Raw genomic sequence first — 17901 nt, forward strand, 5'->3', positions numbered from 1 at the left:
TTCGTTGGTTTACCCACCCCTAACGAACATAGACTAAGCCTAGTAGATTTTTTTTTTTTTGATTCCAGGCGAAGTTTCCACTGCCGTATCGATCGTGGTTATCATTTGGAAGGCAAGTTGTGTGACCTAATAAAGGTCAGTAGTTCAGCACCTTCTCGAAGAACGTCATTCTTCCTCGACACCTATTACAAGATGTGCAACGGTGCGTTGCATGATGACTTCATCTGTCCTGGCTATTTTTTTTTTGTCACGAGGGCAGCTTCAGGGGCACGGCCCTACTGGGTCTACCCTATTTAAAAAGGTTCACATGGAAAGTCAATAGACCACGCACGTTTCAATGATGCGATTCAAACACCCCGACTCGCACAGATCGATTAATCTATCCATCAAATTTGGGCCATGAATGTGTTGGGTCGTATAGCACACGCATCCTCTCCTTGGCCACCCAGGGCCCTCCCGCCAGTGGCACACAAGGCACACACAACTAATTTGCAGCCTAAACCATCACTCGTCATCTCCGCCACCACCCTAGGCAACGCCGCCATCTGAGCTCTGGCTTGCCATTACCGTCGCCGCTTCCCACCGGACCCTGCTTCCTAGAAACCACGTTCTCTTCCGCCATTTCGCACTACCGTCACAAGATTTTGCTGGTTCTTGCCGTCACTCGATGTCGTCGCGAGTGTTTTCCCAATTCCAAGCAATGCCGCAACCCGCGCTCATTGTCGCAGTTGACTGCCTTCTCGGGCTCCATCCCGCCATCGACCGCGACACCTACTCTTAGCCGGCAACACGCTTGGGAGCGTCGCTAGCCCGTACACCCACAACTTGCTCGTCCAGTCGCCCGATCACGTTTGAGCTATGTTCGCCGCCCAAATTTCTTTCTCTAGCTTTGCATGTGTGTGGGTATGGATATTGGCGATACGTCCATAAACTGACCAGCGGCATCTGCTTGTGTGGATAGGTAGTAAGCCGATCGAGTTTTTCTGCAAGAATGTCTTCGAATCATCGTCGAATAAGGAGTCCGACGGTGAGACCGAATTTTTGTTGAAGGTGCTAAAAAAAACAGTACTGTGTTTGAAAACATTGTAGGATTTTGAAATCCAAATTTTCGGAGGAGAATCTCGTATGTTAAACATTATGTGACTGTTTAGGTGTAAAATGTTTGAATTTTTTATTTACTGGAAGCTGTAGTATGCAGCAATCAACATAAAAAAAAATGTGACTGTGTATGTACAATGCTAGCGTTTACGTTGCACACTTTTTAATTCGATAAAACTAGTAGCAGGAACGTGTCTAAACAGCAGCTAGCTGTTTTTCAATTGATAAACAGACACTTTTTAGGACCAATCAAATGATGACATTTGTACAACAGAGAAAAGAACTCAGTTAATAAAAATCTGTCTGTTTCCGTTTAGCAAAACAGACACATTCGGTAGGAGGCATGTGTTTGCGTTTCAAGGATTTCTGCTTTCACACAACATGTTGAGTTTTAAAAAGCCCATTACAGAGGAAAGGCCATTAACAGTTAAAGGCTCCCAGATCCACAAAAGCCCAGCACGTGCATCTTGTAGCTGTTCGACCTTCTTTTCCAGCAAGCGAAGCTATTCACGTGCTCCAGCCACTTCTTTTCAACCACTCCTTCCAAGCAGTCCTGCTCCTCTCACGATTTAGATCGATCAAGAAGAAACTACAATAACAATGGAGGAAAAATAAGATGAGCCAACGGACAGGAAGAAAGGCAAATTTGTGCAAGAAATCCTACTTCCAATTGGAGATGATGAGGTACGGTCCTGAACTCCCTTACAACTGAACTCCACTATTCATTGTCAATTCTCATAGCTACCTTTAGGATCCTCAGATTTTTTCGTTCTAGGGCAGCACAATTGTATTAGAACCTAACTTTGATGCACTCTTGTTCAAGCTCAACTTCCATGCATCACAAAAACACTTAAATTACTCCCTGAAAACTATAGAATTAAGGAACTACTAGCAGGACTAGACTAAGGACGATGGATTCTTCCATGTTACTTGTACATCATGAACAAATAAAAAACATACAACTTGTATTGATTGATCCCCTTCTAGTGAGAGCAATGAAGAGTAGAAGGAAGAAAAAGAATGGCAATGATGGGTGTAAATCCTTACTCTTGTAGTACTAGCTCAGTTTCTGGTGTTACCATAGCCCAGACCGCCAAGTATGTGTTGATCACCTCCTTCACCGCCTTTCATATCAGAAGACGCCATCAAGGAAGACACGCCGGCGCCCCTTGTGGCATTGCCACCGAAGAAATGCAGATATAATAGTGAGCACACAAAACACTAGTGAGCACACAAAAAACTAATCTGCAGGTAGAAACAAAGAAAATCGTTGAGACATACTGAAAGTAATGCAAACTAAAAGAGTAAGGGCAACTGCAAACTTAACTGACAGATTTGAGAAATGCAAAGCAAGACTGAACTGAATAAATACTGCTGCGATATTACAGACTTAAACACAACACTACCCATTCAACAGGCCAGGACTGAGTTAGTAGACAATACCATCAAAAATTCCATCATTTGTCGCACTACTAAGCCAGCATGATCCCTTTGTCTCATGCCATCACACAGCATGATCACATTAACATCCTATTCTACAAGAAAACAAACAAAACAAGTAAGTTGCAAACATTCCTCGGGCTGCTTGCCTTATTTTTCCAAACTGAATGACAGTACTCTACAAACTAAACAATCCAGCCTGCAAAACTTAGTATGCATGAGCACGAAACTTGGCGCGACTAGGACTTACAGGGAAAACTGAATAATACTGAAGACTGAATATTGAACAAATAAACTACAATTTCAGGGTTAACAAGAAAATGAGGAACACTAAATTTCAGGGTTAACTGATAAATGATGAAGAGCATGAATGAAGAATGAGACACATAAAACTGGGATACTGAAGAGTGTGGACAAAGATTTAGTGACTGAAGAATCTAAAATAACATGCTGAGATACTGAGAGACTGAGAGACTGCAAATGATGAATACTAAGGTTATTATATAAAATGAAAATTTAGAGAAAGGCAAAGAACTGAAGAACTAAGAACTAAGGTCGAACTAACGGAACTGAAGAATATGTACACTGAAGAACTAAGGTCGAACTAACGGAACTGAAGAACTCAAGACTGAGAAATTAATAGCTCAAACTTTGAAATAAAACCTCAAGCTCAAAACTGAGAGATTGAGGCAATGATGGGAAGGCAACCTGAGAAATTGAAATTTTCAATGAAAATGAAAAGAACTCAAGAAATAAGTACTTAGATACTGATATATAATGACATGAGAAAAATAATGATGCAAACTGAGGGATTCAAGAGAAATGAAGTAAATGATAAACTAAAAAACTAAAAAACTCAAAGAAATGAAGTAAATGATAAACTAAAGAACTCAGAAAAATGAAGTAAATGAGATACTGTAGGCAACTACCTGATAACTAAAGAAAATCTAATGCATGGAAATCTCTTAATCTAATGCATGAAAATATTTTCTTTTCTTGCAGGCAATAAATGTTGGCACTTCGATTACAGGGGTGAATGAACCATTATTATTGGAGGTATTGTTCAAAATAGAACATTTGACTTCTATTCTGAAATTCAAAAAAAGGTTTATGCACAATATTCATTAACTGCAAACATCATTTGCAGCACAACTTTTCATACATGGCATTGTTCAGGGGAGAAGTAGACATAAGCTGCTCATATGAGAGTGCTAACATGCAGGTTTCTCAAACTCTTTCAATTATTGATGTTGCAAAAAAAATTAGAAGTTCTATGTTTAAATTTAAATCTACAAAATACATGATGTACAGTATAATGTTTAAACTACACGGAGATGCACTGAGTTTCGCTTCATCAGCAAATGATGACAATGCATGGAATCTACCTACTGCAAAAAGAAGTACTGAAGAACGAACAAGCAGCCAAAAGAAGTAATGCATGGTGAAATAAATCGATATAAAGCTTCTGTAAGCGATCAAATAAAACATAAATAATTAATGTATCATGTAAAAAGGCAGAGACCAATATATCAAAGAAGCTACAACATATAAAAAAAAATCAGCCTGGAGCCTTCGTTATGTGGGTGTGATTTTGTGAAAATTGGGAGAAAAGTATAGCTCATGAAGTAGCAAGCATGGTTCAAGCGAACAGCCAAAGCAACAGCTTACACGAACTCTATATTGTCGAGGAATGAATGATTTCTCCTTCTAAAAAATTATTTATCAGCTACTCACGTCTCATACATGAAAACATGAGAAAACATGCACACCCACACATAAATGAGAAAGGTAAACCCATGAGGAACAAATTAAAAAAATGATGAATTAGGCAAAGCCAAACTAACTATGAACCATAATCAAATCAGAGCCTGAACTCCATGTAAAATCATCATCAATATCCAGCTATTTCAAAAAATAAAATAAAAATCAAACACAACACCGCTGGATACACGAAGACAAAAGGTAGAAATGAAGAACGGGTACTAAAATGAAACTATACTTCGTCAATTCAAGCTATACGTGGGCCTATATCATCACCTCTTCGAGCTGTTTGAACACATGCTGGACAGTGAGATGTGGACACAACAACAAAATAGGTGGGGAAGAAAGAGGAAAAATTAAAATCATACTGAACCCTAATCGATTCGAGCAGTTCGTGCGCAAAAAGATCTTACAATGCATTCTTCTGTTCACACGTCAGTTAAAATCATAGAAATCACAGATATCACCATGAAACTGAACCAACCCATTTGGAACAAACCCCTAATACAGCACTAGGATCACTACCCATACACATAGCTAGATGCCTAGATACCTCCAAAATCAAACATCACCACCTTCAGCAAAAAAACCTTTAGAAAACAAAATAAGCACAACATCACTTACTGCCTAGAAACCAACAAAATTGAGCACTACAGCACCTACGCATAATCAAATTACAACATGTGAGGTGACTCCAACGCGAGCGACAGAATGGCATCTAGCAGGACCCAGCATACAAATCGTGAACAAAACATGTCGTACGGCTCCAATACAACGGCAAAAATACCCATCTCTGCATACTCGATGACAGAAGAAACAACACAGAAGACAATTAGGGGAGATAGAAGATACCCATCACTGCGCCGGTGCACATGCCTTCTGCGCTCGCGAAGCGAAGACCTCTTCCCCAATGGACGGAGATGAACATGAGCTGAAAATTTCCCCATCGACGCTAGCGGCGGATTTGGAGTCACCGCCCAATCCGACAAACGGCCTAGCAGGACGAGGCGTCCCAACACCAATTGCTTCCTCTGCCGTCGTCCAAGCATGACGCGGCGTCCTAACACCAACTGCTTCCTCTCCAGCCGGCGAAGCACGACGCGGCGGCACCACATCAACCCCGACGACGCCCGAGCAGGATGCAGCCTCCCAACAGGAACAACTTCCTCTGCCACCGGCCGAGCAAGACGGGGCGGCCACACATAAACCGTCCCCCCCGGCGACGCCCGAGCAGGACGTGCGGATTTCTCCGCCATGGATCCGCTTGCCCTCACGACACGAGGAAGACCAAAGAGAAAAGAAAAGAGAGAAATGACCACAGAATGGCCAGGGCCCTCACGGGGTAGGAATCAGACAGAAAAGGAATAAAGAATTCAAAAAAAAAAGACACGAGGACACGATGGGAGAACATGCGGGAAGCGAAATCAAAGTTGCGCTAAGATTCGTGAGTCAATCGTATGGCATAAAAAGTAGCTGTTTGCCAATTGAAAAACAGCTAGCTGTTTGTTAGGAATATGGTGCAGCGTGGCGTGGAGAGACCTCGGCCTGGGCGGGCGCGCTCTAGCCGGACAGGAAGTCCTGCCTCTTGACGCTCTGCAAATTCGGCCCCGACGTCGGGTGCGGCAGTATGGACCCGCCGCTGAGCGGGCCGGCCTGCCACACGATGTTCTGCGTCGTAGAGTTCCCCGGCAGCGCCACCGTGGTGTAGATCGTGTACGCGCCGCCGGCGTACTCCGCGGTGGGCGGCACCGGCACGTCGAACTTGAGGGTGCCGTTGGTCAGGGTAGGCGCCGTGCTCTCGAGGACGGTGGTGAGCACGAACACGGCGCCGCTGCCGTCCTGCGAGGCGACGAAGACGTTGCTGCCGGGCATGCCGGCGCCGGCGGGGTTGATGCCCCAGGCCACCCACCCGCCACTGGTCGACGGCGCGCGGAACGCGAGCTCGGCCGTGCCGTTCGCCGCGTGGTAGGTCCAGTACAAGCTCGCCCCAAGCACGGGGAGCGTGTTGCACCGCTCGAACGACCGGCCCGCCGGGAACGTCGCATTCGCGCAGTCTTGCGCCGTCGTGCCGGACGCGAGCAGCAGCGCGGTGGTGGCTACGAGGAGGAGCGCCACCGTGTGGCCTGGCTGCGCCATGGTGCTAGCTAGACCGCACGCACGTAACTTGCTCGTGTCGATCGCGTTGCTTCGACTCGGCTCTCCGAGCTAGGCAGCTGGAGATGCAAATGCAATGTCTGCTTGAGGCGTGAATGGTACAGAGAGGCTAGGTATTTGTAATACCGGGACGTGGCAATTTGAGGTATCTACGGCCGGTCGAAAGCTTCATAGATTTTCGTACGGTGAAATATTGAACGCAGAGTTTGACGAAATCTGCAATCTCGAGCTCTTGGTAACATCACAAATACAGATAATATTCACCGCCGCCATACGTGTTCGACCCTACTTCACATATATCAGGAAGAACCCTTGAACAAGTGATCCTCACTGAATCACACTTCTAGAAGGAAATGGCTGACTTAGCTTCGTCCTAACCGAGTAAACCCCCGGAGTTAACTAAGTATATGGGCTCCGAGATCCACACCGGCCTGGGCCCCCGAAAAAAACTGTTCGCTTGAAAGCGGTGGAGGTAGTTCCCTCCCGCCCGGTTGTGGTACCGCTACCCCCGTCCTTGCTGCTTGTCGTCTCTCCCTCTAGGCCCTGTTCCGGTGACCACAGTGCGACGGCGAGGGTGACTACAAGACCGTGGTGGCGTGTGCTGGTTGGTGGCATGTTTGGTGGAGCACGTCGGGGCGTTCAGGGTGGTGGGTTTGGTGGTCAGGAGAAATCCGTGTCGGCATGTCCGACTCTGACGCGGCGACGCCTGCGGGTGCCGTCTTCCTTCCTGAAGGGCGTCGGATGTATTCCTCCCCAATCCCTTCCGCGTACCGGGGGAAACCCTAGGCCTAGTCCGGGCAGCAGCGGCGTCGTCGTCGTTCCCTTGTTGAAGGTGTTGCTTGGTATGCGGCGTCTCGACGTGCTAGGAGCGTGGTGGTACTTCTCCAGAGGGCGCGCAACGGTTGCGGAGTCATCCTCGTTTTCGTCAATCTGCCGGTGTCGGCATTAGTTTCTTTTTCTTTTCTTTTTCTTTTCGTTTGGGCTCGGTTGTGCTGCGGCTCCAGCTGTTTCGTTGTATCGGTCGGTTGCTATATTAATATAGCGGAGCGAAAAACCTATTTCGAGGAGTATATGGGATCCGTGTTGACATTATTCAAGATGAGACTATGAGAGATGTCGAGATGATCACCGCGTACGTGTTCTCTACCATACCAAACGCACGTCGGTTTCAACGAACACATTTGGTCGTAGCCTGATGGATGTCGCAGTCACCTGAAGAATTCTACACGTTCCCGTGAACACATTTGCAACTGCTGCACACGCACGCAGCTGCGTGGCCAAAAATCTAGGGAAAGACTGAACAGTGTACTTAATCACGTCCATCGGTACACGCCGTAGCAGGCCATTCGTTGGGCTACTGCCACCTGCCCGCAACGGTAATATCTTTTCAGTATTTTTTTCCTTTTGCACATGACCCGAAGTTCTATATTAATCAAACATCAATGTCATAAGAAAAACCCTGGTAGAAAATACAATCCTGTCTATGGGGAACTGTTCATCTTCTCCATTCCACACATGTCGATGGCACACCTATGTTGCCACCTCTGGAATTCCGCACCAATGTCGAAAATTCTTGGACAAGAAAGTAGTATTCACACGGCAGCCCCTGCGATCCTGCGTGGCGACGAAGATTTTCGGGCCACGGTGGGACAGGAAACGAGTGCGGGCGGGAAACCGGTGCCGCCGTGGGCGGGAACCAACCGGAAGCGCGGGAATCATCTACGGCGCGCGTGAAGCCGGCGACGGCCATTAGCGTCCCATCGCCACTAGAGGCAGCGCGTCATCGTTAACAATGGACGAGGGAAGACACTTTGGGTCAGGCCGCTGGACGCACCACCCAACCAAAATGGACAGACACCCCAAGCTGTTCGTGGGCCGGCCCAAACATACAGAAACAGACCGTTTGGATCGTCGATTTGGGTCAACCTGCTGGAGATGCCCTAACATCTGCTGCAAATGGTTTCTTCCTCGTCTACATCTCCACGTCGAGACTATGCTTTGATGCCATGGGGTCGTTGCATTGCCTTCGGTCTCAAGACTTGGCTTTGCCATGGGGCCGGCCGGATGCTTTGATTCATACATGCAGGAACGGGGAGCCAAAGCTCAAAGTTGACACTTGACAGGTGATATCAACATATCTTATCGTCCCCCTTGCTGCTTGTAGCAATGCTTGATGCTTCGATCCAGGCTAGCTACGCTACTCGGTAGGAGAAAGTAGTACAGTATGTGTTTCTTACGCTCAGTTGCGATAAAGGTGGCGGCTGCTCGCAATATTTAGAGCACGAGGAATGATTCCTCCGTCACGGGATTGAGCATCCTTCGATCTGGCCTCGGACGTGCGCGCGTGCCGCGATTTTGGATGGAGACGCGCGACGGAGAAAAACTAGCGGATCGAATCCATGGGCCGTGCCGGGCCAGCTGCCGACTGAAGTAGGCTTTGCCTGAGGCCTAGAAAAAATTAGATATAATTATAGTGGATTTATTACTACTACTTCAGCCAATCCAAACTATATTAAAAAGTCATCCAATAAAGAGAGCAAGGCCGCTTTGTTTCATGTATTTGTGTTGACTAAAAGCTAAAATGTAGATTAATATGGAACACAATTTTGGTTCGGCTAGGGTCATGGCGCCCCTGGGCCCTCTGCAGTTCGGCCGCCCCGGTGGCCCGTGTCCACCCCCTGGCCGCGGTTCTTGCTGAGTGGGGGAGGTTGGCCCGTCCCGATGTTGTGGTGTAGGTGCACATCCAGGCGAAATCCTGCGGGCGACGACGCCGCGCACGTCGTGCTCCTCAGTGGAGGCGTCCTGTTGGCTCTATGCTCCTCCCGTGCACGCTTGGGGCGGCGTCTGCCTCGCTTCTCGCTGGCCGCTGGCTAGCTTTCCTGTGGGATCAGGTTGTTGTCATGGTGGCTCCGTCAGAGCCGCCTGGATGTTCCGGGGTGGCCTCGGCATGTGTCGCCTTCGACCACGGGGGCGGCACACCGGTGTCGTCGCCCCAGTCTCGGCTATCCGACGCCCTTCGACTGTGCTTGGTCTCGGCAGCACATTGCCCCTCGGCTTCGCCGGCGGCACACCGGTGTCGCCGCACGGTCTCGGCTATCCGACGCCTTTCGACCGTTCCGGGACGCTTCTTGGTGTGCTTCTGTAGGTGTCCAAGTATTCCACTACTTGCTCCCTTGGTTTGCCTGTTCGCGGTGTGGTTCTCACCGGAGATCCTCGTCTGGCGGTTGGCTTGAGGTCCTCGAGATGGCCCCTAGTTGTGGCTTTGCTCGGTTCGTGCTAGTGGCATGACTTGTTTCTGCGTCGCCCTTCGACCATGGGGTCGGCACACAGGTGTCGTCGCCCCAGTCTCGGCTATCCGACGCCCTTCGACTGCGCTTTGGTCTCGGTTTCTGCAGGTCCTTCGTCATTGCCCGTCGCTTGCCATGCCAAGTCGTAGGGGTCTTCCTTTGAGGTGCTGACCTCCCGGGGGGTTCGGTTGGCTTCGAATGCTAACCTCCCCTTCCCTTTGTGTTCCCTTTTTCTAGTTTTTGTTTTTTCTGTTTTTTTTGTTGTATTCTCCTCCCCTGTATCCCCCTCTATTTCTCTCTAGCTGTTTGTAAGAACATGGGCCCTCAAGGCTACTTTCGTGGAATGCAACAAGCGGTGGGGATTCCCCCCCCCCCCCCCCCGTAAACCTCGGAAAAAAAATATGGAACACAATTTTAATCTAAAATATAGACTAAATCGAAACGGGGGGAGTATGTTCTAAGACATTGTGATATGGCACGTTGTGTTTGGGCTTTGATAGAGACAGAACCGGCAGCGTGACAATGGATATTCTCGATCTTGAGACGACGAAGGAAGATGATCTAACAAAGATGTTGGGTACACTTTGGGCGATATGCAGACGGAAAGCAATCCACCAAGAGGCATACCAAAGTTCGATGGCCACTGTCTTTTTCGTGGAGAGGTTTTTGAAAGATCTTGAGACAAGTATATAACCAGACGTTGTGGCGCCTCCGAGAAGTTCAAGGAGAACACGATCATCGGTGTGGATAGCATCGCCTTAAGGGAAGGCAAAGCTCAATGTTGACGCCTTCTCTTTCAAATTATTCAAATTCCTCTCGCTCCATTAGTGGTGAATTGAATTGGAAACACCCTTCTGAAGTCATGAGGCTAGCCCCGCGTGAATAAAGAAGTAGTGTGGCCCCTTGCCCACCTGTTCCCGGTAAATAGGAATTCTATATCTTGTTGTGTTAGCCTTGGACTTAGCTATCATAGAATAGAAAGGTTTCTAACCGTTGAAAAGATATTTCTAAATGTTAATGTGCGATCAACCTTCTAGTCAAATCCTTTTTAGCAAAAGGGAGCTCGCCTGCTACGACGTACAAGGGAAAAGGCAATGTGTGGAACTATATAAAGTTTGATATGATAGTTACACTTGAAGCGCAATAACTAATGCTTACGTGTATTCTTCCACGGCATATAGAAGGCTAACTACTTCAACCCGATGGGTGAGATAAAAGTGAAATCCCAGCCTTCTCCCTCGAATTGGCTCTTTAGGGGTTTTTCAGGGACATTGAACCCTAGATTTACAAGCTTTCAAACAAACTAGAAAAGTAGGGACTGAGAATATTGGTTGTGTAGTTCAAGTGGGAGATGGGATTGCTCGCTGCAGCGGTTGTAAAATCTACGGTGAAGAGTTTGGTTGGCGTTGTTTGTCGATCACAAGGGGGGCGGGGGGAGGGGGGTACGTACCTAGGGGAAATAAAGGTGTGTGAACTCTAAGAAAAGCAATACTATGTTTGAAAACATTGCGGATTTTGAAATCCAAATTTCGCAGGACAATCTGATCTGTTAAACATGATGTGAATGTTTAGGTGTAAAATGTTTGAATTTTTTATTTACTGGAAGCTGCAGTATGCAGCAATCAACATAAAAAAAAGTGCCTGTATATGTACAATGCTAGCGTGTACGGTGCACATTTTTTTATTATTCGATAAAACTAGTAGCAGGAACGAAAGACATATGGTGCAATATAAGAGCATCTCTAACAGAGCTTGTAAATCCCGCCGGAACTGAACTTTTCCGGCGGATTTACGGGTTCGGGCCGAAACTCGCGCAAATCAGCGCCCGAAATACATAGGCCGGCCAGAATCGAAAGTTCGGGGGCCCGAGAAACTCACCGCACGACCCCTATTAAAAGGATTCGTGGAGGGGAGTTCGGTTCGCAAACCCTACTCCCCTCCGTCGCTCGTCTCCCGCCGCCGCCTCCTGCGTCCGCTCCGACGAGCGATTCCGGACGCTCCGCCGCCGCTTCGGCCAGCTCCCCTCCGTCCGGAATGACGCGTGCAACACACGTGGGTTGTTGGGGGGATGACCCCCGGTATGCCAAAGGCATGCCAAACCGGATGGTTTGAGCCATCAAGATACCGGTTTAATATTTATACCGGAGCACGAAGTTAAGTGTTTGGCTAAGTAAAGCTAAGCCGGTATCCCCAAGAGGGGTATATCGGAACCAGATAAAGAAGACACCGGGCTACCGGTAAGAAGTGCACTGTAGCACATCGGCAAGACTGGTCAAAGATTCTCTCCAGAGCTAGAGGACAAGGATGAGCTAAGCAAAGTAGCTTTAAACGAAGCTGTGACAATAAAGAAGAGGATGACGCTGAAAGCATCTGGAGGACGTCAGCCTCCCTGATTAAAGAAGACCCCGGCGTCATTTATGATTAAAGTAACTTTGTAAAGTAGTTTGTCTAGTCAAAGATGCCATTAGGGTTTCTTCCCCTGTAAGCCACCCTCTCCCCTATATAAGGAGAGGGGGCACACCCGTACGCGGGACGGACGATCGATCCAGGGACGAACCTTGTAAGCACAAACCTGTAATCTGTGAAGATCAATGAAGAGAAAGATCTAGAGCAGAGTTCTTCCTTGTGTCTCTCTTCTTCTACCTCTGGCTTTGGCTAAGTTCTTGAGTAAAGCATCCGGAAGTTCATCCTATCTAATCAAAAACCCTCCCCCGAATCCTCTAGCGTCCATTCGGCCCCAACTTAAGCCATTGCTTGCTGGCGTGCAGTTGACGTGGGAGTTAGAAATCTTTGTGGAGTAACTTTTCTTCGTTCCCCGGCAACGGCGCCAGAAATTTGCTTGATGCGTGTAGTTGACACGTCCGTTGGGAACCCCAAGAGGAAGGTGTGATGCGCACAGTAGCAAGTTTCTCTCAGTAAGAAACCAAGGTTTAATCGAACCAGTAGAAGTCAAGAAGCACGTCGAAGGTTGATGGCGGCGAGATGTAGTGCGGCGCAACACCAGGGATTCTGGCGCCAACGTGGAACCTGCACAACACAACCAAAGTACTTTGCCCCAACGAAACAGTGAGGTTGTCAATCTCACCGGCTTGCTGTAACAAAGGATTAGATGTATAGTGTGGATGATGATTGTTTGCAGAAAACAGTAGAACAAGTATTGCAGTAGATTGTATTCGATGTAAAAGAATGGGACCGGGGTCCACAGTTCACTAGAGGTGTCTCTCCCATAAGATAAATAGCATGTTGGGTGAACAAATTACAGTTGGGCAATTGACAAATATGAAGGAGATATGCCCTAGAGGCAATAATAAAGTGGTTATTATTTATATCTTTATGTTTATGATAAATGTTTATATATCATGCTAGAATTATATTAACCGAAACATTAGTACATGTGTGATATGTAGACAACAAGAAGTCCCTAGTATGCTGATACGTCCAAAACGTATCTACTTTCCCGAACACTTTTGCTATTGTTTTGCCTCTAATTTGTGTATTTTGGATGCAACTAACACGGACTAACGCTGTTTTCAGCAGAACTGTTCTGGTGTCTCGTTTTTGTGCAGAAATCCAACTTTCAGGAAAAACCTCGGGATTTTGACGGAAGGGCCTATTTTCCCAGAATAATGACGGAGCCAGAAGGGCAATTGAAGTGGAGGCCCGAGGGCCCCACACTACATGGCGGCACGGCCCAGGGGGGGCCCGCGCGGCCATGTAGTGTGGCCCCCTCGGTCGGCCTCCGATGCCCCCCTTCGAACTACTTATTCGTCTCGACCTAAAAACGCACGGGGAGAAGTGAAAGTCGCCAGAAACCCTCCAGAACGCCGCCACATCGCGAAACTCCGTCGCGGGAGCCAGAAGTCTCCGTTCTGGCACTCCGCCGGGACGGGGAATTGGAGGAGATCATCGCCGCCATCACCGCCAACGCCTCTCCATCAACCAGCAATGTTTCCCCCATCCATGTGTGAGTAATTCCCCCGCTGTAGGCCGAAGGGGATGGTAGGGATTGGATGAGATTGGTCATGTAATAGCATAAGATTGTTAGGGCATAGTGCCTAGTGTCCGTAGATGGTACTTTTATGATATTGTTGCAACTTGTTATGCTTAATGCTTGTCACTAGGGCCCGAGTGCCATGATCTCAGATCTGAACATGTTATTATTTCATCATGATATTCATTGTTTATGGTCTTACCTGCAAGTTGTATACACGCGTCGCTGTCCGGAACCAATGGCCCCGAAGTGACAGAAATCGGGACAACCGGAGGGGATGGCAGTGACGTGAGGATCACATGTGTTCACGGAGTGTTAATGCTTTGCTCCGGTACTCTATTAAAAGGAGTACATTAATATCCAGTAGTTTCCCTTGAGGCCCGGCTGCCACCGGCTGGTAGGACAAAAGATGTTGTGCAAGTTTCTCATTGCGAGCACGTACGACTATAATTGGAACACATGCCTATTGATTGATTAGTACTTGGACACCGTTTTATTATTATCTGCAAATGCCCTGCTATGATTGTTACATGAGTTTCTCTCATCCATGCAACGCCCGTCATCCGTCCCCGTGCCTACAGTATTTTAATCCTGCTGTTTACTAAAATCACTACTGTTGTCTTTGTTACTCTGCTGCTGTTATTTCACTATCAAGCATTGCTATAAAACTGTTACTATCGATAAACTCTTGCGAGCAAGTCTGTTTCAGTGCAGCTGAATTGACAACTCCGCTGTTAAGGCTTTCAAGTATTCTTTGTCTCCCCTTGTGTCGAATCAATAAATTGGGTAATACTTCCCTCGAAGACTGTTGCGATCCCCTATACTTGTGGGTCATCAAGACTATTTTCTGGCGCCGTTGCCGGGGAGCATAGCTTTATTTGGAAGTTCACTTGGATTGATATTGTTCGCTGCAAATTCTCCACCATGGGTAAAACTCGCGATACTAAGGTCGCCATATTACCATCCACTACAAGAAAAGGTACAACTCTGAGTACCTCTGCTGCTCTTGATTCACCATCTGTGATTGATAAACTTGTTTCACCACCACATGCTTCAAATGCTGGTACTTCTGCTGAATCTGAAAACTCTCATAATACTGATAATATGTCTGCTGTGCTTGATGATAGTGGTTCATTGGGAACTTTTCTAGATGCTAAAATTGCTAGGTCTAGACAAATTGAAAATGCTGAAACTCCTGATGTTACTACACCTGTTAATTCACCTGAGCTTGAATACTCTAGTGATGATCTTGATGAAGATTATGTGGAACTTGATGATGATTTTATTGAAAAATTCCATGCTACTACTGATGCAAGAAAAATTAAAAAGTTGCTTGCAGAACATACTGTTAGATATAAACTGTCTCCTGATCCTAAATTTGCCACATCTCCTATAAACATTAAGGATAAAGATTATGATTTTTCTCTTGATCTATCTCATATAGCTATTGTTGAGAAAACACCTTTTTGTGGTACTGAAAAAGAAAGTGCTGTTGAACACATGACTGAGTTATCTACTTTGAGTAGCTTGTTTTCTGATGATGTTAAGAAGCGTACTTACTTTGTTGCTAAAATCTTTCCATTCTCATTAAAGGATGACGCTAAAACTTGGTATAATAGTTTGCCACCTGGTTCTATTAAAAGTCCAAAAGAATTACTTGCTGTTTTCTTTCGGAAATACTTTCCTGCTAGTGCTCAACATGCTGCTTTGCAGAGAGTTTATAATTTTGATCAAGAAGATGAAGAGAAATTGCCTGAGGCTTGGGCAAGATTTTGCTCTCTTATTAGAGCTCTGCCTGACCATGATTTGGAAAAGCATGATTTACTTGATATATTTTATAGTGGACTAACCATTGAGTCTAGGGCATACCTGGATAGTTGTGCTGGTTGTGTTTTCAGGAAAAGAACTCCAGACGACGCTGAAGAATTATTGGCTAAAATAAGCCGGAATTATGATGATTGGAATATGCCTGAACCAACTCCAACGCCAATAGTGAAGAAGAGGGGTTTAATTAAATTGAATGATGAAGATATGAGGGAAGCCAAGAAGTCTCTCAAGGAGAAAGGTATTAAATCTGAAGATGTGAAGAATCTACCTCCAATAGAAGATATATGTGAGATAATTCCCCCTTCATCCATGATTGAGGTAAACTCGCTTCAACGCTTTACTAGGGAAGATATTCCGTATTCAAAACCTCCTGCGCAATGCTTAGATGAGTTTGATAATTATATTGTTAAGCAAGAAAATTTTAATATGAGAGTAGAGAATCATCTAATGGAAAATTCTCAAGCTATTAGTCAATTGCATGATATTGTGGAGAGAACCTCCAATGATGTTAAGATGCTTGTTAAACATTTTCATATGATTCAAACTCTAATTGATCAACTCACTAAAGTGCAAAATGACTTGTTAGGAAATAATGCTAAAGAAAAACATGCTTATGAAGTAACAACTAGAGGTGGTGTCTCTACCCAGGATCCTCTATATCCTGAAGGGCATCCCAAAAGAATTGAACAAGATTCTCAACGCACTGAACCTAGAGCTCATTCTAAGAAAAAGAAAAAGAAACATAAAAATGTTGTAGAATCCTCTGAACCTGTTAATGATCCTAATAGTATTTCTATTTCTGATGCTGAAACTGAAAGTGGCAATGAACATGATAATAGTGAAGATAATGATAAGAATGATACTCCTGATAAAGAAGAGGTTGAAAAAGAACCTGAAAAGCATGCTAAAAATAAAAAGTATACTAAAGAAGATTTTATTGCTGAGAAACATGGTAATGAAAGAGAACCTTGGGTGCAAAAGCCAATGCCTTTTCCTGCTAAGAAACTAAAATCAAAGGAAGAAGAACACTATAATAAATTCTGTGATTGGATGAAACCTTTATTCTTGCAAATTCCTTTGACTGATGCTATTAAATTGCCTCCTTATTCAAAGTATATGAAAGATATTGTTACTAACAAAAGGAAAATCCCCAATGAGGAAATTTCTACTATGCTTGCTAATTACTCTTTCAATGGAAAAGTTCCAAAGAAGTTGGGCGACCCAGGTATACCTACTATTCCTTGTTCTATTAAGAATAATTATGTTAAAACTGCTCTATGTGACTTGGGAGCCGGTGTTAGTGTTATGCCTTTTTCTCTATACAAGAGACTTTACTTAGATAAGTTGATACCTACTGATATATCTTTGCAAATGGCTGATAAATCTACTGCTATTCCTGTTGGTATATGTGAGGATGTTCCTGTTCAAGTTACTAATAACTGCTTGATATTAACTGATTTTGTTGTGTTGGAAATGCCTGAAGATGATAATATGTCTATTATTCTTGGGAGGCCTTTTCTTAACACCGCAGGGGCTGTTATTGATTGCAATAAAGGAAAGGTTACTTTCAATGTTGATGATAAGGAACACACCGTCTATTTCCCCAAGAGGATTGAAAAAGCATGCGGAGTTAATACTATCTCTCATGTGAGAACTATCAAAGTAGGAACTATTGATTGTCCTATATATGAGCCTAAAGAAGAATATCAAACTCTTGTGATTGGATCCATATCAATACAATTCAAGGTAACATGATTGATTTGAGGTTTATTTCTTCATATGCTATGTAAAATTTATTTGGTGGCAAGACTTGATCAACCTTGTTAACAAATACCTTTTATATGCATATAGGAGGTAAACAACATCTCTTTCTTCCTCCACTTGCTTTAGTTGCTGTAGCACTTTTAATTTGCAAAGTTTTTTAGTTGATTTGAGATTTCAAAAATTTTCCTGGCCAGTAATAATAAACTTAATACCCAGAAAATGTGCATTTTTCAAAGTTTTCAAAAATTCGCGAAAATTATACCGTTGGTCCTATTTTTCGACGAGGCACCTGGGAGCACCAGAGGATGACCTGTGGGGCACCAGAGGGTGCCACACCACAGGCCGGCGCGGCCAGCAAGGTGGGCGCGCCACCATGTGGTGTGGGCCCCTCCTTGCCCCACTTTGCCATCTCTTCCTCCCAGCACCTTCTCTCTCCCGAAAAAACTCGAACACATTTCCTCTCACTCGCGTTTCTGCTCAAGAACTCCAGATTTCTCGATCTCTTTGCTCAGCTCAGATTTCCGGTTGAAATTTGGCACATTTGCTCCTTGGTATGTGACTCCTCCACCCATCCAAGTA

The 17901-nt window shown here is 45.5% G+C and overlaps 1 protein-coding gene and 1 long non-coding RNA gene across 2 annotated transcripts; both read right to left on the reverse strand.

Annotated features, from left to right (window-relative positions):
- Positions 1 to 1386: 1386 nt before the first annotated feature.
- LOC127297091 (uncharacterized) lies at positions 1387 to 5620 on the reverse strand. Its single transcript, XR_011743943.1, has 3 exons — positions 5152 to 5620; positions 2146 to 2633; positions 1387 to 1687 (listed from the first exon to the last, which is right to left on the reverse strand). It is a non-coding gene; the product is annotated as an uncharacterized lncRNA (long non-coding RNA).
- A 201-nt stretch (positions 5621 to 5821) lies between these two features.
- LOC127297090 (cytochrome b561 and DOMON domain-containing protein At5g47530-like) lies at positions 5822 to 6575 on the reverse strand. The gene has a single exon (XM_051327351.2). It carries the CDS (start codon positions 6433 to 6435, stop codon positions 5860 to 5862), a length of 576 nt encoding a protein of 191 aa, XP_051183311.1. The 5' UTR covers positions 6436 to 6575; the 3' UTR covers positions 5822 to 5859.
- Positions 6576 to 17901: the final 11326 nt, after the last annotated feature.

Source organism: Lolium perenne, chromosome 4, assembly GCF_019359855.2.
Source record: "Lolium perenne isolate Kyuss_39 chromosome 4, Kyuss_2.0, whole genome shotgun sequence".
NCBI lineage: Eukaryota > Viridiplantae > Streptophyta > Magnoliopsida > Poales > Poaceae > Lolium > Lolium perenne.

Bases quoted from the DNA above. Each gene is read 5' to 3' on its own strand.
- LOC127297090 (XM_051327351.2), bottom strand. From the start codon at position 6,435: ATGGCGCAGCCAGGCCACACGGTGGCGCTCCTCCTCGTAGCCACCACC.